The sequence below is a fragment of the Staurois parvus genome, unplaced genomic scaffold (genome assembly GCF_062004578.1).
Source record: "Staurois parvus isolate SC_StPar_1 unplaced genomic scaffold, SC_StPar_1.0 ptg002113l, whole genome shotgun sequence".
Taxonomy (NCBI): domain Eukaryota; kingdom Metazoa; phylum Chordata; class Amphibia; order Anura; family Ranidae; genus Staurois; species Staurois parvus.
Window position 1 is genome coordinate 3348041 of NW_028319909.1, and position 24712 is coordinate 3372752.

At 47.2% G+C, this 24712-nt stretch overlaps 1 protein-coding gene across 1 annotated transcript in view; it reads right to left on the reverse strand.

Annotated features, from left to right (window-relative positions):
- The window catches only part of ETFB (electron transfer flavoprotein subunit beta), a 106942-nt gene that overhangs the window by 12823 nt on the left and 69407 nt on the right, over positions 1-24712 (reverse strand). The window contains exons 5-6 of the mRNA XM_089665049.1: positions 23771-23929; positions 13072-13251 (exon numbers count right to left, since the gene is read on the reverse strand). Of these exons, the coding sequence (XP_089521175.1) occupies positions 13081-13251; positions 23771-23929 (330 nt within the window). The 3' untranslated portion in view covers positions 13072-13080. The remainder of the gene's footprint in view (positions 1-13071; positions 13252-23770; positions 23930-24712) is intronic.

Consider the following 24712-nt stretch of genomic DNA (forward strand, 5'->3'; position numbering starts at 1 on the left):
GGCTGTAAAAGCAATCATTTCTCCTTCTCCCTGGCTGCATTCTTGCCACCATTGAGAACTACTGTGTGAGCTGTGATTGGTCACAGATTTCACACGTAGTAAGCAATGATGTCAGAAGTGACATCTTGTTTACTACTCTGCATGTGATCGCTGATTGGCCAATCAGTGATCACATGATCGGGACCTCGCACAGAGGTCCCATAAGTTGTTCAGTGTTCGGACACAGTGGGCACCGGATCGCGGTGCTGTGCGCTCCCAGGAAGCATGCACATGCAGGGGGCGGGGAGGCTGTTTATAAACGGCCACCCGACCCTGCACTGCCACCGTCCAGCCATTTCTATACAACGGCCAGACGGGAGGTGGTTAAGGCTTTAGAACCACTTTAAAAGAAGAAGTGATCAGGGAGGCTGTAAAGCTGTTCAATCACTTCTACTGGTGGGGGAAGTGGAGGCCCTCCATAAATCCCGTCCCGGAGACCACAAAAAGTATCAGAATGGCTAACAGAATGAACAGAGGATCTCTCCTCTCCTCCACACAGTGAACCTGGAGGTGTTCTGGTTTGAGCACCTCCTGGTTCACAGAAATGCAACCTGTGCTTCCCGTCTACTTGCACACGCTCCAGAGTCCGCTTCAAGGCATTTCTCATGACTTGCTGCCTGTTGGTGGACCACACCTGATCAATGTCTGCCACTTGTTGGCATTCACCAGGGGTGCATAGGATAAGGTGGTATTACACAACTAGGAGACAGTTGGCACCTGATAGGTCGTTCCTAAAAGGATCCTACTGGCAGGATCACCGTCATTTGTTTAATGCTTGCAAAAACGGTTGAAATTACATTAACATGTTAAATCTTGAAGGATGCAGATTAGGTTTAAGAAAACTTGATGAGCTTATTCACACTGGGACTGATGTATTAAAACTGCAGATTGCAAAATCTGGTGCAGCTCTGCATAGAAACCAATTGGCTTCCAGGTTTTATTGCCAAAGCTTAACCACTTCTGCCCCGCCCAAAATCACACACACATACATACATATATATATACACACACACACACACATACGATTTTGCAGTTCCGGGTTGGGGACCTTGGCTGTCAATTACCGGGTTCCCACTGCCGATTCCCCGTAATACAGATCTCTCCCCTGTAAGCTCCTGCGCACTACTTTGTATAGCTCTGCATAGCACCTCTGCTGCCCTGTAGCAATATTTCTTCTATAGGATGGAGAGAAAGATGTTAATTTCTGAACGTATTTCTTTTGGTTTCTTTGTATGTATGGATTGCATGGGTTGTTACACCCCCCCCCCCCCCCCCATGTGGTGAAACTTTCATGTCAATAGCACCTTTAGAGATATATTTCTGGAGAAAATGGTGACGTGTTCAATATTTATTTTACCCGCTGTATCTTCCTGCTAAAACCGAGCTTTAGAGCAGTAGTAAAACTTTGTTTAAAAGAAAATAAAATAAAACATAATGCATGTGTAGATGTTGTAATATAGCACATGTATGCCCGCCATTATATAGGGGCCCTGCACACCCACCATAACACAGGGCTCTCCGTACACCAAACCACAAACACAGGGCTCTCCGTACGGGGGGACCCGCACACCCACCATAAACACAGGGCTCTCCGTACGGGGGCCCTGCACACCCACCATAACACAGGGCTCTCCATACACCAAACCACAAACACAGGGCTCTCCGTACGGGGGACCCGCACACCAAACCACAAACATAGGGCTCTCCGTACGGGGGGACCCGCACACCCACCATAAACACAGGGCTCTCCGTACGGGGGACCCTTCACACCCACCATAACACATGGCTCTCCATACGGGGGACCCGCACACCCACCATAAACACAGGGCTCTCTGTACGGGGGGCCTCTTCACACCCACCATAACACAGGGCTCTCCATACGGGGGGCCCTGCACACCCACCATAACACAGGGCTCTCCGTACGGGGGGGCCCTGCACACCCACCATAACACAGGGCTCTCCATACGGGGGGACCCGCACACCCACCATAAACACAGGGCTCTCCATACGGGGGGACCTGCACACCCACCATAAACACAGGGCTCTCCATACGGGGGGACCCGCACACCCACCATAAACACAGGGCTCTCCATACGGGGGACCCGCACACCAAACCACAAACACAGGGCTCTCCGTATGGGGGACCCTTCACACCCACCATAACACATGGCTCTCCATACGATGGTGGGCCCTGCACACCCACCATAACACAGGGCTCTCCATACGGGGGGCCCTGCACACCCACCATAACACAGGGCTCTCCGTACGGGGGGGCCCTGCACACCCACCATAACACAGGGCTCTCCGTACACCAAACCACAAACACAGGGCTCTCCGTACGGGGGCCCTGCACACCCACCATAACACAGGGCTCTCCATACACCAAACCACAAACACAGGGCTCTCCGTACGGGGGACCCGCACACCAAACCACAAACATAGGGCTCTCCGTACGGGGGGGCCTCTTCACACCCACCATAACACAGGGCTCTCCATACGATGGTGGGCCCTGCACACCCACCATAACACAGGGCTCTCCGTACGGGGCACCCGCACACCCACCATAAACACAGGGCTCTCCGTACGGGGGGCCCTGCACACCCACCATAACACAGGGCTCTCCGTACGGGGGGGCCCTGCACACCCACCATAACACAGGGCTCTCCATACGGGGGACCCGCACACCCACCATAAAATAAACATGGCAATGATTTCACCTTTGGACAGAGCTGGAAACCCTGACCTGTTGCTGGACACTGAGGATCATTTTGGGACACCGTCCTCTAGATAAAGCCATTTTTGGAATATCGGATGTTTGTGGAGCAGAAGGGGTTAACCATCTGTCAGCTCCTGTATCTTTATCCTGTCTGTGCGATTCGTTCTCAGCGCCTGGAGGAGCAGTCAGCCCGGGTCATGCTATGCGGTGGGGAAACAGCTGTGACAGCCCCCCTGTGGATGTTATCACATGGTGTAAGCCGCCAGTGAAATCTCCCATCTCCGCCGCTGCCTGACAGGTGACAAATCAGGGTGCCATGTGTCCTCAGTCTGCGCTCCATGCTAAGTGTAGACGTCGGAAGGGGGGGTTCTTTATATCTCCGTGGTGGGAGATGCCCATGATTCACATGCTGCAAGACATCTGGTAATGGATTATATGTTCAGTCCACCCAGAAGCGAAATTTTAAAAATTATGGGTGGAGGGAAAAAAAAAAAAAATCACTCAAAGGATTATTTCATAATCTGCTCTCCCTGTGTAATATTTCATATACCCGATGTTACAGAAAATGCAGCAGGACGACACGGACTCCACAGCTGGGGTATGATAGTAGATCTAAGGCAAGCCATAGATGATACAATTTTCTCTCTTTTCACCGAGAGTGGAAGGAAAGATAATTGCTCGATTCACAGTAAGAGTTGATGGGGGAATCCCTCTACAAAACGCAACAGCGCTGCAGGAGGGAATCCTTTCCTGCAGGTAGAAAATGATCACTGCCGGTAGCTATAGCCACCCGCAGTGATCGCATGGATAAAATCTGACAGGCTGGTTGTACTGATGTCTGCCGACATGCCCATAGATGTATCAAATCTTGGCTGGTACCTGCTGAGCTGGCCAAGGATTGATCCATCTATGGTTGGCTTACAAACGAACTGGATATCATTTAGCTTTGCTAAAGCACTGCGTATTAAAACTATCTTCATGTTTGTTTTTATCTTAAAGTAGAATTCTAGGTTAAACTTAAGTGGTCTTAAAAATATTGCCCCCAGCCCCCCCCCGGGTATCAACTTCCCTATTTCCAAGCTGCTCTGGTCCAGTCACATGATCTGGCGCCCCTGTTTCAGTCAGCTGCAGGGGAGAGGAGGAACAACAACAATGGATAGCCTATGGGTGACATTGCTGCTCCAGACTTTACAAGCTGCTTTCGAGTGCTCTCTCCTCTCCGCTGCAGCCGGCACTGGATGACATAGGGCACGGGGGTCAAACTGGCAGCCCTTCAGCTGTTGCCAAGTCCCATAAGGCATTGCAAGATTGACAGTTACAAGCGTGACTCCCGAAGGCAGAGGCTAGTTGTACGGATGTCTACCGACATGCCCGTAGATGTATCAAATCTTGGCCGGTCCCTGCTGAACTGACCAAGATTCGATCCAGAACTGACCAAGATTCGATCCATCTATGGTTGGCTTACAAACGAACTGGAGAACATTTAGCTTTGCCAAAGCACTGCGTATTAAAACGATCGTCATACTTTTTCTTTAAGTAGAATTCCAGGCTAAACTTAAGTGGTCTTAAAAATATTACCTCCCCCCCCCCCCCGGGGTATACATTTCCGATTTCCAAGCTGCTCTGGTCCAGTCACATGATCTGGTGCCCCTGTTTCAGTTGGCTGCAGGGGAGAGGAGGAACAACGACAACAATGGATAGCCTATGGGTGACATTGCTGCTCCAGACTTTACAAGCTGTTTTCGAGCGCTCTCCGCTGCAGTCGGCACTGGATGACATAGGGCAAAACTGGCGGCCCTCCAACTGTTGCCAAACTAAAGGTCCCATAAGGCATTTCAAGATTGACAGTTACAAGCATGACTCCCAAAGGCAGAGGCATGATGGGACTTGTGGTTTCGCAACAGCTGGAGGGCCGCCAGTTTGACACCCCTGGTTTAGGGCATCCATTTTAAAGAGAACCATTTACCTGTTTCTATGAATTTCTTATTCCCAAAAAATATTCCAAAAAAAAAATTCTGAAACTCTATATGGGTGCTGTACATTGTCAAGTGGAAGGTCCAGTGCCTATCTTTTGTGTTGAATGACACTCAATGTTAGTGTTTGCAGGGTGTCATGTGCCGCCCCCCCCACCCCGTGGGAGCGTCTCTATGGCTCACTGCTTTCAATGTGTAATGGTGTGCAGATAGTGGTGCTAACATTGTCCTGTCAGCACCACACTTTGCATCATTGAGGAATGCCCAGCCCAGAGAAAAGACAAAGAAGACCATGTGGTGTCATGTCACTGTCCTGAGTACTTTGGAAAAGGTAGTGTGTTTTTTTTTTTTTTTTTTTTTTTTTTTTTTTTAATATATGCCAGTTTGACACCCCTGCTCTATGAGAATGCAACAGCTGTATGATCACAGCCGCAAGTCCAAATTTGACAGGTGTGGGTGTGTGGCCCTGAATGCACACTGTGTGTTCGTACACATGTACCCACACACCTGTCAAAATTAGGACCTGCAGCTGTGTTCATGCACAGGTACCCACACACCTGTCAAAATTAGGACCTGCGGCTGTGTTCATGCAGCTGTTGCATTCTCATAGCGTAACATAGGCTGCCTGCGCACAGCTGCAGCCAGCACTGGATGACATAGGACACGGGTGTCAAACTGGCGGCCCTCCAACTGTTTGCCAAAATAAAAGTCCCATAAGGCATTGCAAGATTGACAGTTACAAGCATGACTCCCAAAGGCAGAGGCATGATGGGCCTTGTAGTTTCGCAAGAGCTAGAGAGCTCCCAGTTTGACACCCCTGACATAGGGGATCACATGACCGGAGCTGAAACCCATACTCTCTGCATTTGGGGACATGCATGGATGGCAAACTGGGAACACCTGCTGTATCCCAATTGGTATGAATAGGTCTGCCGGCACGCAGATGCACAAACACCTATTCATCGCTTTGGGAATGATTTTCTCCCACTTCCTTGTCCTACTTCTGGAACAGGAAGTGAAAGAAAATTTCCCCACAACACAACAAAAAAAAAAAAAAAAAGTGACTCCCATACCCTTTTCTATCTATCCAAATCAGAAAAACAAAGTGATTTCCGCAGAATTCTTAGACCTGACAAGTGTACATCAAGCGGCAGACATCAAGCTGGAGCAATCTAGGCTACGCTCATCACTCCAGCCGCTGGTTCATGTGCGCCTGATGCGCCAAAGCCGACCGTAAACAAAACATCGTTAAAAACGTATTTATCAAATTAGCATTTGTGAAATTAGGCAACCAAAATATTGATGGCATTTTCCAGTCACCCGGCCCTGGTAGGAGCCACTTCATGTCACAAGATGACAACTTCAATTATCCGGCTAGATTAATTAATTGTCTAATTGGTGAGGCGAGTTACAGCTGCGAAAGGATTTAAAGGAAAACTCCACTTTGTTCAAAGAGTGATGTAACGGATAATTGGTACCAGAGCCATTTTGTAATTTAATGCCATTAAAAGTGACCTTTCTGTCTCAATCTGCTGCCAACTACCACCTCTACTGCTGTCAAAAAATTAAAAAAAGGAAGCAATCATGGTTTTGGATAGGTTTTAAAAGACGTCTCATGAGGTAGAAAAGGTTACCTGTTGGTCTCGAGTCATCTTTGAATAATTGTGTTTTTAAAAAGAAATGCTGAAGGATTCCTAAGGCATGGGTCGAAATTCGACCGATTTTTCATCCGAAAATCGGAACGAAAGAATAATCGGCCAATTTTCGCTCTGTTAGCGGGTCAATGGCACCGGCCGATTTTCGTGGTTCTCTTTTCGGTGATCGGGCATGTTGGAAAATTTGTGAAAAACTATGGATTTGCGACTCGATGGTCAAATTGTACGATCATTTTTCCAAAAAGAATATGCGCATGAGCAGTGACCTGGAAGAAACAGAAGTTTCGCCTGTTATATGGGGTGAACTTTATGACTTGGTCGGCCGATTTTCGAAATCATTGGCACCATTGGATTACCGAGCGAACAACGTTTTTGATTTCTGGATGAAAAAAATCGTTAGTAATGCAGGCCATACATGGTTCAAATTCCAGATAGTGACGATGCCTGTGCAATGTGTGTCTACCTGGCCCCTTGTAGTCTCCTCCATAGGTGTGTGTGGCAATTCAGGAGCACAACTGGGAGACAGGATTGGTCATTCCAGTAGTAGGATCACCAGAAATCATTTTAACGAAGGCTGTATATAGGAGGCGCTCTTAAGCAGTGGTACCACAGCTAGGGAGGAAGTTGAGAGGAACACAGTTCCTCTATGGTTTCTGGAGTCACTGGAGAATCACCCAATTGGATGCTGCTGATCCATGTGACTCCGGTAGCCATCTTGTGTCAGGCAGAGCCTATTTTAAAGGCCCCAACTCCCAGGCTTGGTGGCATTTTGCGAGTGGACAGAATAGGGAAAGGTGCCCCCTCTGTTAGGGACAATACTAGCGTTAGGGAAAGGTCCCTGACAAAAAGTGATGGGTGGCATCTCTTCTGGACACCTTCCGGCTTGGGCACTAGATGTCCAGGCCACATTCTGTCCCCTTTCAACAGACGCCGTCAGTCCAGCTGGAATCTGCTTCTTCCACATAGCTGGAAACGGTGAGTGCACCCAACTGGGTAGCCTTTCCCTCGGGTTTGTGGTGAATTGTTTCTGCATTCCTTCAATACAAAGTCTTTTATTGCATTATGCAATTGCATCTTTTGTACTATTGTCTGTAAGCTGTACCGATTCCTGAAGTCTTAGGCCAGCCACAGATGCTGCAAATTTCCTTCCTACAGGAAAAATTTGCACGATTTCCCCATCAACACAGACCGTGCCGACAGGGGAATCCCTCCTGCCAAGCAAGTGTGTTCTACCGGCGGGGGAAGACAGTGATTGTTGCTAGTGGCTATAGCAGCCACTAGCGATATTCACGAGTGAATCTGGCAGGCTGGTTGTACCAAAGTTCAGCAATTGATCAACTTGGTACATTATCTGCCCACACGCGGTTCAAATCTCAGACAGTTCTTGGTGAACTGGCCGAGATTCGAACAGTCTATGGCCGGCCTTATTTTAGGGTGTTTGGGAGATAAGCGGAGCTCAGTTACAACCAACCTTTCTATGGAGAGCGCACATGTTGGGTCAGAAAAATCTTGTGGCATGTGTTTACTGACATGGCCGTTTCCCCTAAATTAGTGGAGGCTGTAATGAAAAACAAAAGCGCACCAACCTTGCGCATTACCTCAAAAAGCAAAAGGTGAATTTGAGTTGCCATATATACTTACAAAAGGAGAGCTCTGAGGAAGAAGGGATCCCCCTTTGAAACGCATCAGCTTCATCCTGAGAGTCTCCCCTCTGGGGATCCACACGTGTCTCCTATTCCAGTGCGCTGATGTTGGATTTTATAGGTCTTTATTATTGCTACAGTTGCAATATATATTTACAAAAGTGGCAATAATAAAAAGGCATATAAAATCCAACAGCGCACTGGAATAGGAGACACGTGCGGATCCCATCGAGAGGGGAGACTCGCAGGATGAACCTGCCGCGTTTCAAAAGGGGATCCCTTCTTCCTCAGAGCTCTCCTTTTGTAACGCGTCAGCTTCATCCTGAGAGTCTCCCCTCTCGATGGGATCCGCACGTGTCTCCTATTCCAGTGCACTGATGTTGGATTTTATACGTCTTTATTATTGCTACAGTTGCAATATATATTTTTACAAAAGTGGCAATAATAAAAGGCATATAAAATCCAACAGCGCACTGGAATAGGAGACACGTGCGGATCCCATCGAGAGGGGAGACTCTCAGGATGAAACTGACGCGTTTCAAAAGAGGATCCCTTCTTCCTCAGAGCTCTCCTTTTGTGAGTATATATGCCCAAAAAGCAGCAGATTATTTATGGGCAACAAAGCAGACCAATCACGTAAAAGAAACTGTACATAAAAGACAAAAAAGAGGGCGCACAAGCCTAGTGCATTACCTTAAAAATAGGATTTATTAATAAAAAGTGAATACTCACAAAAATAAAATGTTGTAAAATCAGAAACGCGGGAAGCATGTCACACAAGATAGCAGTATGGTACAGGAACCCCTGTGGATGGTCTGGTGGGAGACTGGAAGCCTCTGGATTGCTGGAACTGACGCGTTTCGAGGAAAACACCTCTTCTTCAGAGCCAATGTGTGTGTTTTGGATATCCCTGGTCCATTGAGGGCAGCAAGGCCTTCTGTCAGGAATCCAACCACGGTAGCCTCTAGCACTCCACAGTCCGGAATCCCCCAAGGTGCGGAATCTAAGCTCCGAACTGCTTGTTCACCAGGGCCCCTGATGGTGGGGATGGACTTGGAGCAGGCCGAGACCAGGTCGCGGCCCCTGGGTTCACCCAGCTGTGGTAGAGGCACCGTAGAAGGTGTATAGTGGGTAAGAGTCTGATGTGAGGAGATAACTAGAGCAGCGTCGGGCAGGCCAGGTCGGTAACAGTGGTGGCGGTGTACTACAGAATCAGCAGGCAGAGGGATAAAAAGGTCACAAGCCGGGTTTGTCAACAGGTCAGAACATACAGGGTCAAGCAGGAGAATGGTCAGACAAAGCCAGGGATCAGAACAGGAGACGGACAGCAAATCAGGGTCAGGCAGGGTCGGCAACAATCTACTCTCAGGAACACAGATAAGACCATATGGCAACTGAGCATTGCAAGAGCCGGGTTTAAATAGCCCGCCCGACTGCTGACAGGTGTGCCTGGGTCCTAGTGCTTGTCAGGCGCCGTCATTGGTGACAGGCGCACGTAGATCCTAGTGCCCGCCTGCCTGTATGTTTTGTCAGGAATCTACGCATGTGCAGATTTGATCGCCGCGGCGATCTTCTCATTCCCTGACACCTTTTCCACGTGGGGACGACCATAGCGGGGAGTCTACAGTTCAGCGCAGGAGTACATGCATTCGGTTGCTACATTCCTCTTTCCCAATCACGTAAAAGGGCTGGCCCTTTGCGACGTGCAAAATTGCACGCAAACCGCTCCACAAAATCGCTTAGCGAGAACGCTTGGTCCCACTACGCGATGATGTCAATGGGGCATTTAGTTGACTATACACTAGGTGAATTTCATCCGCTGCCTGATGATCTGGCTGACATTTGGTCACCACTCCATTTGACATTTATCGACTGAAGAATCAAAGTAGCCGGGCGTAAAACTGTGGGAAGTACCTGAATCCGATTGGATGCAGGCTGAACAAAAAAGTCTGTGTGTTTATGGCCAGCTTAAGGTAAGGGAAACTACAAAAGGAAAAAAAAAATCACATGCCACCCCCCCAGCTACACGGAGCCGTGCTGTTTGGCAGAGCTGTGTGAGCCTCAGCACTGGATGGGCAGAAATACAAACCTCATCTATATTTCATGTGTTTATTTAGCAGTTGGGCTGGAATTCAGCTTTGATAAGTATTTTATGTGAAAAGAACGTATTGCTCACCCAGCCAGTATTTATATATGTGACCTGAGCGCGTTGATGAGAAAAGTATCAGGAAGTAAAATAAACGCGTTTAAAATATGCAGCCTATTGATTTGACCTTAAAGTCCTCAATTCATCAGTGAAATGCTCGATACATGTAGTGAATAATTAAACCTGAACTACCAACAGATAATAAAAAAGCGCGCCAGTTAATGCCGTTTTGTATTCATTAGGATAGAATTATATCTGAAGTCCAATAAATAAGATTTGTCTCCATCAGCCGCTGTACAGCGGCATGCAGAGAGGGGAGGGGCAGCTCTCAGAGCCAATCCGGTGCACTGCACGTGCTGCCATGGAGAGGAGAGAGCAGAGGGATGTAGTCAGTGTGCTGCTGTTCCTTCATTGTCCAATCAGAAACTCTGCAGGTGGAAGGGGCATGTTTTTGAGCAAGCTGTGCAGCTGCTGCAGAAGGGGCTGAAGTCCTGGCATGGTGCCTGGATCGCAAGACTGACCAAACAAAACTGTAAATCCTCTGACTGATACAGTGATGCACAAATACCTGTTTAGCCGTGCATTTGGCTGCTTGCCTGGCGTGCAGCTTTAATTGTGTTTTCCTTTCCCACCTCTCTTGCTGGCGGATTGTGTTTGCATCCTGCCGAGTCATTTTACAACCGATCTGCGTTTGCTTGTTATGTGTGATTCATGTGCAGTATACACATAGCCGACTGTACTGCATACACGGTCACGTAGGCTAAACGTATCCAAACCCATGACTTTGATGGGGAAGGAAGAGGACAATCTGCTGAATTCTTAAAGAGGAACTTTACCCAAAAGGGGAAGTTCCACTTTAAGTATTTCTCCCCTCGCCCCCCTCCCCTGCCATATTTGGGGGGGTCGGGTGGCAGATACCTGGTTTTGACAGGTACCTGCTCCCACTTCAGCTTGGATCACCTATGCGATGTGAGTGGAAGTTCTCCTTCCTTCCCACAGTCTTCTGGGACATGTCACAGGTCCCAGAAGACAGCGGGACCAATAGCACAGTGCAGCTCGGGCATGCGCAGTGGGCAGCCAGTTAGGAGTCTGGGAACCCGAAGGCTAGTGAAGAACTAGCCTGGGTGAGGATGGCGCTGGATCTCTGGCCAGGCAAGTGTCCTTTAATTAAAAGTCAGCAGCTACAGGATTTGAAGCTGCCTTTTTTTTTTTTTGGTGAACCGCTTTAAACAGGCAGCAAAAAAAAGCTCTTTTGGCTGTACTTCTCCTATGGATCACAGGAGTGCATTTCATTCTGCACTCCCGTGACCAGTTTCCAACAGTCAGCTGATGTCACTCAGCCAGTCCAGGCTCTGGAAGGATCCTGACTTTGAAGTTGGGATCCACCCAGATGCCTGGATTGGCAGCTAACTCAGGCTCTCAGTGTGCCACTGAGAGCCATAGCCGGCTGCTTCCACCCCCTCCACAGTCTGGCGCTCCAGTGAGCGCTGGAGAGGCAGAGCAAAGAGCCAGAGACTGACAATCACTGCCTGAAGACAGACGACTAAAGACCGAGAACTGAGGAATCAGCGGGGTCTGATCGCTCTGTTCTCAGGTCTCAGAGGACAGCTGCGGCCTTGATTGATCCTGCAGTCATCTAGGAGAGTATGAATGTTCCCCCAGGCTGTAGACTGCTGAGATGAACTGCTGCTGAGTATGAGAAGTGGTGTCACCCCCCCCCCCCCCATTCATCTAGGAAAGTATGAATGTTCCCCCAGGCTGTAGCCTGCTGAGATGACCTGCTGCTGAGTATGAGAAGTGGTCTGTAACCCCCCCATTCATATGGAAGAGTATGACTGTTCCCCCAGGCTGTAGACTGCTGAGATGACCTGCTGCTGAGTATGAGAAGTGGTCTGTAACCCCCCCATTCATATGGAAGAGTATGACTGTTCCCCCAGGCTGTAGACTGCTGAGATGACCTGCCGCTGAGTATGAGAAGTGGTCTGTAACCCCCCCATTCATATGGAAGAGTATGACTGTTCCCCCAGGCTGTAGACTGCTGAGATGACCTGCTGCTGAGTATGAGAAGTGGTCTGTAACCCCCCCATTCATATGGAAGAGTATGACTGTTCCCCCAGGCTGTAGACTGCTGAGATGACCTGCCGCTGAGTATGAGAAGTGGTCTGTAACCCCCCCATTGATATGGAAGAGTATGACTGTTCCCCCAGGCTGTAGACTGCTGAGATGAACTGCTGCTGAGTGTGAGAAGTGGTCAGTCGCCCCCCTGCCAGAGCTAGTGCTCTCCAGTCAACTGGGAATGTCAGAATGCTGCAGAGAGGCCGCTGTTCACATACAGAGAGCTGTGGTCCTTCCCTGCAGTCTACAGATTCTGGATTTATGGCAAGATTACAGCAATAACAGTAAAGCATTGTCCGTTACCTTTTTGCTGCACATTTTATTTATCGTGATTTTCTCTAAAGACACCTCACCTGGCCTTTATCTAAAGCTTGTCCCTTTGCCTTAGGCAAAGCAGGTTTGCTTTAAATAGGCTCCATCAGAACACATGAGCAGGCTTCTACAACTGGGGTTGGGAAATTTAGCTGGACATTCCAGCTGTGGGGAACCTACAAACCCCATAAGATGTTGCAAGGCTACCAGCCACAGGCATGATTTCCGGAGGTAGAGGCATGAAGGGATTTGTATTGTTACCACAGCTGGAGTGGCGGGGTTGTCGGTCCTAAAAACCTGCATGGATCTGCTGTGTCTGTAGCAATGGTATAGGATCATATTCACTATTAACACTTCTCTTTGGAGGAAAGGGAAGGATCACTCCTCACATAAATACTTTTAAGATTAGCTCTACTGTAAGTCGATCCCTATACAGGCCTAAAAACGATCAAATGCAGGGTGAGCGCCTTACCTGGTCCTGCTAGATGCAGCCGCTGTCCCTTAGTTTGCTCACAAGATCCTCTACCGTCTCCACTTTCATGCCAGACTCTCTCTGTGGTGGATCCTCCACGCTCATGATCTTTATTCGGCTTGCAGTGTTCACCCCAAGATCTTCCGGCTTCACAGATTCAATCTTTTTCTTCTTTGCTTTCTGAGAAAAAAAAGAAAAGGGTCGCAAACATTTTTTACTAGATGGTTCTGACAAGTCATGCGATCGGACCATTCAAAATGCACTTCTTGTATGCCAATATATACACTCCAGACGAGGCTGGGTGCAGCACTTTGGAGTCACTGACCTGGAACAACAGGAGTCAAAATTCATGATTTTTGTATTTTCTCCAGGTTGGCAATTCACAGTAATAAAGGCCTTTTTATTGGCTCAACAGCTAAGCAGCTCGCATTTTCAGAAGGACAGAGCCAAAACTGCTACTTACATATAGATCCCATGCCAGGCGTACGTATAGATCCCATGCCAGGCGTACGTATAGATCCCATGCCTGGCGTACGTATAGATCCCATGCCTGGCGTACGTATAGATCCCATGCCAGGCGTACGTATAGATCCCATGCCAGGCGTACGTATAGATCCCATGCCAGGCGTACGTATAGATCCCATGCCAGGCGTACGTATAGATCCCATGCCAGGCGTACGTATAGTTCCCATGCCTGGCGTACGTATAGATCCCATGCCAGGCGTACGTATAGTTCCCATGCCTGGCGTACGTATAGATCCCATGCCAGGCGTACGTATAGTTCCCATGCCTGGCGTACGTATAGATCCCATGCCAGGCGTACGTATAGATCCCATGCCAGGCGTACGTATAGATCCCATGCCAGGCGTACGTATAGATCCCATGCCTGGCGTACGTATAGATCCCATGCCTGGCGTACGTATAGATCCCATGCCTGGCGTACGTATAGATCCCATGCCAGGCGTACGTATAGATCCCATGCCAGGCGTACGTATAGATCCCATGCCAGGCGTACATATAGTTCCCATGTCTGGCGTACATATAGATCCCATGCCAGGCGTACATATAGATCCCATGCCAGGCGTACTATGAGATTTTGCTTTGTTTATACTCTTTAAATTTGCCACACAGTCACAAAGACTTGTATTCGCATACAAGGGCACTTGAGAAACGCTTATCACATAAGTAAGCACTAGGCCCCATCCCTCTCATGTCGGATCACGGAGATTACCTGTCACGTGTTTAAAATGCAAACACATGCCTCATAATTTTCTGAGAGTACCCTTGTGTTTCTGGACTTACAGAAGGTATATGGCCTTACATGTGGACCCCCCCAAATGATTCCATTCAGATGTTTTCAGTGAAGGATACTGTTACCACTTCAGCATACAATGCCATTTTAGACAATTGTGTGCTTCCAACCTTGTGGTAACAACACTTTGGTGAAGGCCCCATTCTGTTCCAGCATAACTGCACCCCTGTGTAGAAAACCAGCTCCATCAAGACACGGGTTGACCAGTTTGCTAGGTTCACACTAATGCAGTGTGGTACATCACATGCGATTTGTGTGCGGTGTGATCGGAGCCGTACATTTTGTATGGCTTTATTCGCACCGCACCCGCACCTGAAAGGTGCAGGACCCTTTTTTGAGTCCGCACTAGAATCAAATCGCATGGGCATTCACACCTATGCAATCCGATTCTGCACATCGCACCGCGTTTTGTTGACTGATTTCGGGGTGATGTTAACACACACACCAGCATCGATTCGCATGAACGGGGTGCAATTCTGCTGAAAACGCTGCAAATTCTGCACCGCATCATTGTGAACCCGGCCTGAGTGTCCTGCACAGAACCTTGACCTCAACCCCATGGAAAACCTAAGGTGAGCAGGGTTTTGTCAAACATCAGTAATATGACCTCACCCAGGAATGGGTAAAAATGTCCATGGACACACTCCAAAATCTGTGAAAAGCCTTCTCAGAGGAGTGGAGGCCGTTACAGCCCCAACAAGAGGATACCAACTTTATAACAATGCCCAGGAGATATCAAATACGCTCATACAGGTGTGATTGCCATACAATCTATGACCTGCATCACACAGGCTTCATCTTATATAGGTGTGAACAGCAAGATTTCTTAAAGCTTTTAAAGAACCATTGAGGTGGAAGCACATCAGCATCCCCTTTTAGGCCAGTTTCTCAAGGATTTTAGCCTGTATAAGCACAATATGAACAGTAAGCTTTGACTAAGCATTCGAAAAGCTTTCAGCAAGCTTTGTTGAAACTTTTAAAAGAACAATTCAGCTGCAGTTTGTAAAGACCAAAACACAGAACCTAATTGGAGTGCTGATTGCCACTTTGAGCAAGCTGCTAGCAGGCTTCAGCACGGCTTGAGGCTTGCTGAAAGCCCTCTGAAGCCTGCTAGCAGTTTGTTTAAAATGGCAATCAGCACTCCAGCTCCAGTTTGTAAATGTTTAACACAGAACCTAATTGGAGTGCAGATTGCCATTTTAAACAAGCTGCTAGCAGGCTTCAGAGGGCATAGAAGCAAGCCTGAACAAGTTGCTAGCAGGCTTCAGTACGTCTTAAGGCTTGCTGAAAGCCCTCTGAAGCCTGCTAGCAGCTTGTTTAAAATGGCAATCTGCACTCCAATTAGGTTCTGTGTTAAACATTTACAAACTGGAGCTGGAGTGCTGATTGAAGCCTGCTAGCAGTTTGTTTAAAATGGCAATCAGCACTCCAGCTCCAGTTTGTAAATGTTTAACACAGAACCTAATTGGAGTGCAGATTGTCACTTTGAACAAGTTGCTAGCAGGCTTCAGAGGGCTTTCAGCAAGCCTTAAGATGTACTGAAGCCTGCTAGCAACTTGTTCAGGCTTGCTGAAAGCCCTCTGAAGCCTGCTAGCAACTTGTTCAAAGTGACAATCTGCACTCCAATTAGGTTTTGTGTTAAACATTTACAGATTGAAGCCTGCTAGCAACTTGTTCAAAGTGACAGAGGGCTTTCAGCAAGCCTTAAGACGTACTGCAGCCTGCTAGCAACTTGTTCAGGCTTGCTGAAAGCCCTCTGCCATTTTAAACAAACTGCTAGCAGGCTTCAGAGGGCTTTCAGCAAGCCTGAACAAGTTGCTAGCAGGCTTCAGTACGTCTTAAGGCTTGCCGAAAGCCCTCTGAAGCCTGCTAGCAACTTGTTCAAAGTGGCAATCAGCACTCCAATTAGGTTCTGTGTTAAACATTTACAAACTGGAGCTGAATGGTACTTTAAAAGCTTCAATAAAGCTTGCTGTTTATAGAAGCTGAAGCCCATGAGAAACCAGCCTCACCAAAGAGACGGGCTGGCATCACTGGGTACTTGGTCTGGATCTGTAAAAATTCTTACAATAGAACATTTTATGTCCATATCTGGACTTTTGATTTTACCCCTTTTGGCTGTTGGCCCAGTGAAGTGTTTTTTTTTTTTTTTTTTTTTTTTAAATCGTCAGCACATCCAGAGACGGTTGATGTAATCCTGGAGTTTTATACACCGAATCAAGTTTTAGTACACATGCTAAAATTATTTACACAAAACCAGGTCATAAACTGAGCATCTGATGGAAAAAAAAAAAAAAAAATTCTGAAGCAGAGGTCAGTTTCGGTAAAAACCTGCGTGTCACGATGATCAGCAGATCCGGACTTTTTTTTTTTTTTTTTTTTATTTGTTCTTTTTCAACCATCGTTCTGGCTTTGATGAGGTGACTCAGAGCTCCCGATCCCCGCTGTCAGTGGTTCAATCTAGTTTTCGGGGTTTAGATTCACATTACCTTCTTTTCAGTTTTATTAAAGCCACATGTAACTGGCGTCCTCAAAAGGACTCGTGTCACAATGCAAAGCAGGTCAAGTGCATCTCAGAGCCATCGCTCACATTGAAGCAGATTGGCTACTCTGAAGGAATTTCTGGACCGCCGTTTGATGTGTATTTCCAACGCATGTCAAACACACGCAGCAAAGAACACCCGTCTGCAGATGTCAAAAGGGACAGAGTGCCCCCATGTGACATCTGTTTTCATCCACAAACCTTACTCACAATCAGAGAACCGTTGGTCAGGTGGTTTGTGGGGGAGCGAAATGTCAAATCCTGCGGATGCCAAGTGCGGCCCCTAGTCAGAATGGATGCCTCATCGCATGTAAAAAAAAAAAAAAGAAAAAAAAAGGAAGGAGAGATCAAAACATTCTTGCTGTCTCTGCTGCAGTGGATGGCAGACAGAAATTCATGTATATCTGCTCCCCCTGCTGCAAAGACAGAGTACTGCATGCTTCTACCTGTTCCGTTTTCTGGGAAAAAGCCCCTACCAGGGGTGGACTGACAACTCATGGGGCCCCCGGGCAACAGGGGATCATGGGGCCCCTGTGTCCTTGCCCAAACTCAAAAAAGCCTATGAAAAAGGTAGCAGGGGAATCTCATGGGGCCCCCTAATGACCCCGGGCCCTCAGGCAGTGCCCGAGTTTCCAAACGGCTACAGACCCCGGGCCCTCAGGCAGTGCCCGAGTTTCCAAATGGTCAGTCCGCCCCTGGGTGCTACTCTACCTGAAAAACCCTAAATCTGTCTGCATACAAGGCAATCTTTAGTACATTCTGATCATTATCACACAATCACCAAAAAGCAAAGAGATCAGATTTTTCTGCCTGGGTTGATGCAGAATTTCTGCAAGTAGGATCCCATCACCAATTTATGGTGGATTGCTTTGCGTTTTATTCATGCCGAGGGCCCATTGTGGCAATGTGCACTGAAACATCCAGGCTGCCACAAAGCATGGCAACAAACCTGCGCACCTCTATTGCGGATGGCACTCCAACACTCTTCACAGTAGAGTCTAACGCACTACATTGTGCTTTTTTTTTTTTTTTTTTTTTTTTTTTAAAGGGTTTATGCAAGTTTTTTCCATCTATTGTAGTCTATATTACCTTGGTTGCTCATTCCTAGTAAATGGATGGTCTGCAATGAATCACTGAGAACGGGCTGTAAAAAGTTTGACTGTTCTAATGACCGTGAGGATGGCCAGCTCTGTAAATGGGATTGTCCACTATAGTCGCCAACACTCTAAAGCTGGCTATACGCTAATAGATGTTCGAACGAACTGTCTCAGAACATTCGATGAATTGACAGAGGTCGTTCAAAATCGCTTCAAAAATAGGTTTGCTTTTAATATTTGAATTGGGAATAAATGGACTTTCCCGAACAAAAACCACATTCACCGTGGCTCATTCACACGTGTCAATACTCTGTGGTTAATCTCTTCACTCCCCCACCTCTAGCTCTTTAACAGAATTTAAAGGACAGTAAATAGTAACATCGAGGAGAACAGTCCTCCCTGATGTCACTATCACCACCCCGAGGCTATCCCAGGAGTGATGTCCACTATCCAGACCAGACCAATACCAAGAGGGGGAGAGTCCGTTATTATCAATGCAGCTCATCCATCCCATGAGGGGGACCTCTGGTTATTGATTATATGCGTATATAAAGATACGCATCTGGTGAGTGCGTATTTTAACCATTCTATCACCTCGCCACTTGGAACATACAGTCACCTATATCTCTTGTATCCATCACGTATCACAGACTGTCACCATTTTATACATTGGCTTTACTAGGATTAACCAGTCTGTGATACGTGATGGATACAAGAGATATAGGTGACTGTACGTTCCAGGTGGCGAGGTGATAGAATGGTTAAAATACGCACTCACCAGATGCGTATCTTTATATAGGCATATAATCAATAACCAGAGGTCCCCCTCATGGGATGGATGAGCTGCACCAATGTCACCATTTTATACATTGGCTTTACTGGGATTAACCATTCAGCCTACCCTATGGATTGATATTATTTATTGTTTTTTTATCTTTAGCGCTGCACTTTCTTTTACAGTATTTTATGAGGTTTTATTCTGGTTGCCTTTTCGTGCTTTTAGCTGCTATTACTACTAAGCTCTCACTGAGTATTTTGTTTTATTTTGTGGCCTGCCCATAGACCGCATTTACCCCAGCTCATCCATCCCATAAGGGGGACCTCTGGTTATTGATTATATGCGTATATAAAGATACACATCTGGTGAGTGCGTATTTTAACCATTCTATCACCTTGCCACCTGGAACATACAGTCACCTATATCTCTTGTATCCATCACGAATCACAGACTGTCACCATTTTATACATTGGCTTTACTGGGATTAAGCATTCAGCCTACCCTATGGATTGATATTATTTATTGTTTTTTATCTTTAGCGCTGCACTTTCTTTTACAGTATTTTATGAGGTTTTATTCTGGTTGCCTTTTCGTGCTTCTAGCTGCTATTACTATTAAGCTCTCACTGAGTATTTTGTTTTATTTTGAGGACTGCCCATAGACCGCATTTACCCCAGACAGATATCCGCCCATTCTTGAGTAAATTGGGACTCGTAGGAAGCCAGCGCCGTCCATCCCTGCAGTGATTTTCTGTTGGAAACCAGCACTGCTAAGAAAAGGTTAATGAACACAAAGCTTTTTTTTTTTATTTTTATTCCCAATCAGCTTAACAGATTTGAGGAAAAGCAAACCCGTTAAGTGTTTGTTTTGGGAAACCCATTAAAAGAAAACACACATCCGAAGTCCAAATTTCAGGCGTGTTGAATATGAATGTTTTAGCTCACAGCAGCTGTATGGTTCATGGATGGAGCCGTTTCAGCGAAGGCTAATTAGCGCTTCTGTAAACACGCCGTTCCCCGCTTGAGCAGTATATAAAGCCCAGGATAAAGATCGCAGCAGCCTAATTCCTACTTAATATGCCCATTACAAAACGTAGAGGAGCCCGTCCGCCCGGAGCAGCGCATAACTTGCGGAGGGCTCATTCGTATTCTGTGCTGCTAAAGATATTCTAATAGCAGCTGCTTAAAGCGTCAGTAAAACCCCAAAATTTTTTTTCGTATTGTTGGCTCTAAAATTGAATTGCTCTTACTGTGTGTTCAACATTTCTTTTATTATGCTGTTCTTAGTGCAGAACGACAGAATCAACTAGACATCTACTTCCTTATTCTGCGGCGGATTGCCATTTCAGCTGATTCTCCACCTTCAGCTTCACATCTAGTTTTCCCCTGGGAGGAAGCCATACTCTGCTCTGAGCCCAAGCAGTATATGTAAGAACATATGCCTGGCATCCCTTTAGACATGCATGCTACTCCCTGAGTGTTGCTGCAGATAATCTGTTCCAGAAACAGGTCTGAAAGTGCAATCAAGCAACTGATCAGCAGATTGCACAGCTAAAGTTTGCAGAACCCAGGGGCCAGCAGGAAGAAGCATGCACATTTTAAAGGGATATACTCTTTTCACATGCTTAACCTCCCTGGCGGTATTCCCGAGTGTAGCTCGGGGTAAAATTTCAGTACCAAGAGCGGTAACCCCGAGCTATACTCGAGCTTACCATGCGGCGTTGCTCAGGGAGTCCCTGCAGCGCTTACCTTGTCCTTCGCTCCCGCGATGTGTCCCCTGCAGCGTCCCCGGCCATCTCCTCCGGCCGATGCCGGCATCCAACTTCCGTGTTATGGTCCCTGTGACGTCGGGACGTACGGGCGCCAGAACCGGCGGCAAATTTGAAATTTTTAAAAAATGTAATTTTTGCTGTCATTGCTGTTTCAATGCATTTCACATATATTTTGTCCCGAGTGCTTTGTCCTGCACCCTGCCTGCATTTTGACTGTTCTGTCTGGAAACTTAGAAAAGTCCATGGCATCCAAAAAGCGTCCCTTTACGTCAAAAGCGGTTTTAGACCGGCTAGAGAACAGCGATAGTAAATCAGAACCACTTGCAGAATTGAGTGATAATGATTCGTGGGGGAAATTCATCATCAGACATTGAAAACAATTCTGCGACTTTGCTCTGCGATGTGCGAATTTGCCTCTGTATTTCAAATTTCAGTGTTTTTAGTTTGATTATATTATTGAATTAAATTTATTATCTTATTATTTTTTATGATTATTAATTAAATTATAATTTATGATTTCGTGTTTCAAGTTTTATCATACCCGGGATGTTTACTAGACTCTTGTTCGGACAGATTTCAGTGAGTTATTCCTAAGAATTACAGGCCTACAATAAAAAACTACATATTTCCATGCAAAATAATGGTACCGCTTTCAGCACCAAAAATCGTACCGCCAGGGAGGTTAAAGGCCGGTTCACACTCATGCGGTGTGGATTTCTCACAGGTTTCTGTGCGATTTTCACACCGCATCAAAATCGCATCCTGTTCGTGTAAACTGCTGCGGGTGTGCATGTTAACACTCCAAAATTGGTTCACAAAACGTAGTAAGATTTGCAGAAATGGATCAAATGGGTGTGAACACCCATGCGATCTGATTCTGGTGCAGACAAAAAAAAAAAAAAAAAGAAGGGGACCTACATGACTCAAAGCATACTGCATTCGCATCAAACTGTATTATGGCTCAAATTGCACCGCACAGAAATCACAAGTGATTTGCACAGGAACGCAGTGCGATTGCTGTGCGAATCACATGCGATGTGCAGTGTGAACCGGCACTGAAGTGTAATTCCAGTCAAAACCTAACTGAGCTTAAATCTACTCCCAACCCCCCTTCTTTGCCCTATACTAACTACCCTCTACAAGAAAAGATTACTATACTTATTCTGAAGTAGCTCCGGTCCGGTCACATGATTGGATCCTGGCGCTGGCTTCAGTGTAGAAACAGGCCAGCCAATAACAGCTGCCCCATAGTAAGTCTATGGGTGATGTCATCGCCCAGGCTCTGCAGCTGTTGTCAGCGATCTCTTCTCTATCCTGAAGCCATTGCTGGAGATATCAGGTTAGCGGATCAACAGAGTAGTAAGTAAAAATATATTCCTTTTACAGAGTAGACCGAATAGGAATAGAATGGGGGTAAAAGTAGAATTAAAAGTGTTACTAAACCATGGACCCTGCATTCACTATATCCGGCCTCCCCGGACCCTGCATTCACTATATCCGGCCTCCCCGGACCCTGCATTCACTATATCCGGCCTCCCCGGACCCTGCATTCACTATATCCGCTCTCCCCGGACCCTGCATTCACTATATCCGGCCTCCCCTGACCCCGCATTCATTATATCCGGCCTCCCCGGACCCCGCATTCACTAGATCCGCTCTCCACGGACCCCGCAGTCACTAGATCTGGCCCCCCCAGACCCTGCAGTCACTAGATCCGGCCCCCCCAGACCCTGCAGTCACTAGATCCGCTCTCCCCGGACCCCGCAGTCACTAGATCCGCTCTCCCCGGACCCCGCAGTCACTAGATCCGCTCTCCCCGGACCCCGCATTCACTATATCTGACATCCCCGGACCCCGCATTCAGTATATCCGCTCTCCCCGGACCCCGCATTCACTATATCCGCTCTCCCCGGACCCCGCATTCACTATATCTGGCCTCCCCGAACCCCGCATTCACTATATCTGGTCTCCCCGGACCCCGCATTCACTAGATCTGGTCTCCCCGGACCCCGCATTCACTATATCCGCTCTCCCCGGACCCCGCATTCACTATATCCGCTCTCCCCGGACCCCGCAGTCACTAGATCCGGCCCCCCCAGACCCCGCAGTCACTAGATCCGCTCTCTCCGGACCCCGCAGTCACTAGATCCGCTCTCCCCGGACCCCGCATTCACTATATCTGACATCCCCGGACCCCGCATTCAGTATATCCGCTCTCCCCGGACCCCGCATTCAGTATATCCGCTCTCCCCGGACCCCGCATTCAGTATATCCGCTCTCCCCAGACCCCGCATTCACTATATCTGGCCTCCCCGAACCCCGCATTCACTATATCTACTCTCCCTGGACCCTGCATTCACTATATCTGGTCTCCCCAGACCCCGCATTCACTAGATCTGGTCTCCCATAGTACACAGAACATGGAAATGCAATTATTTTAGTAAATATAAACTGCTAAATACCTTTTTCTCATCAGCAGTACAGAGCAGTCTTGTGACTTCTATCAGTGTCCAGCAGAGCACTGGTTAAAGCTTGTAGGAGGAATTTTTTTTTCTGCTCTAGGAGGATGCAAAACCCCTGACCTCTGTCTGGACAGTGCTGATTGGCCCTGTGCTGATCACATGCACTCTCCCAAGAACAAAAAAAAAAACTTCTCTAGCAAAACATACTAAACGGTGCATGTGCAGAATGGCCACGGGTTCAGTCTTTCATATCGCGATAAGATGTGGACTTTTGAACAAGGAGGAGGAGCAGAGAAGACAGCCTTTTTACACAATGTGGATGATCAACCCCTTAGGTCCCACAGTGAGTATAACAAGCATGCTTTGCTGCATCTACAGACTGATTGTACTGTTGTGGGGTTAGTAACACTTTAAGCTTGGTTAGGTTTTGACTGGAATTACATTTTAGGCCCCAGTATGGGAGAGTGAGGTGCACCGGTACATGGGCTACATCATGTGACCGCGATATACGTTAAAAAAATATAAATATTTGAGCTTGTGATTTATGGCCAGTTACCATCAGCATTGTATTTAATGGTCACAGGCAAAAAGTTCTAATGGGTGTATACTTTAACAACATTCCCATGATAGGGAAACAGGGCAACACAGTACATCCGGTTTACATGACGGCCCAAACCCTAGGACACTCACACACCAAGTATTACTATGGGAGACCACATGACGGACTGCTAGCTTACCATGATGTTCGGTAAAGTGGCATAACGTGGCTCGTTCAGTCTCAGGTCTGCGGTCACCACTGCAGGGAGATTTAAGCTGATGGTCTCCAGCCCGCCATCAATCTCTCGGATCACTGTCAGTTTATCTCCGTCTACCTTAACTTCTGACGCAAACGTTGCCTAAAGGAGAGAGAGAGAGAGAGAGAGAGAGAGAGAGAGAGAGAGAGAGAGAGAGAGAGAGAGAGAGAGAGAGAGAGAGAGAGAGAGAGAGAGAGAGAGAGAGAGAGAGAGAGATATCACGGCTAGGACCCTGGAGACTCGGAAACTGCCAATGATGGGCTACCTGCTAGTAAAGAGAGGATGCTACATGGTGGTGTGCACTCAGAGGGAGGCGTTATTGAATTCCTATTGGAACATTATGCTATTGTTACTACTATTCCATGTACTCATGAAACTATTTCATATACGTATTTGTACATTTCTCTTGCAGTGTCCAGCGGTTTATAAAGTTATGTGATATCCAGTCCTTCAGCGGAGAGGATTAGTAAGTAACACCGATTTTAAAGATCTCAAAACAAGATGGTAGACTTAAAGTGGAAATAAACTCAAAAAAAAAAACAAAAAAAAAAAAACTGCTACACAGTAGAATATTTTAGTGGAAAAGACATGCAAAGTCTCTTCTGCCAAATAAATCTTTCTCCTTCCTAGAATGTTCTTATGTGCACATGTGCTGTAGTGTGCACCATACATCTGGTACACTTGATTTATTCCTGGTACCTGTGTGATGCCCAAACAGGTTAGGTGCCGGGGGCAGTGTAACTCCTGTATGCGGGTGCCGGGGGCAGTGTAACTCCTGCATGCAGGTGCCCGGGGGCAGTGTAACTCCTGCATGCAGGTGCCCGGGGGCAGTGTAACTCCTGCATGCAGGTGCCCGGGGGCAGTGTAAACTCCTGCATGCAGGTG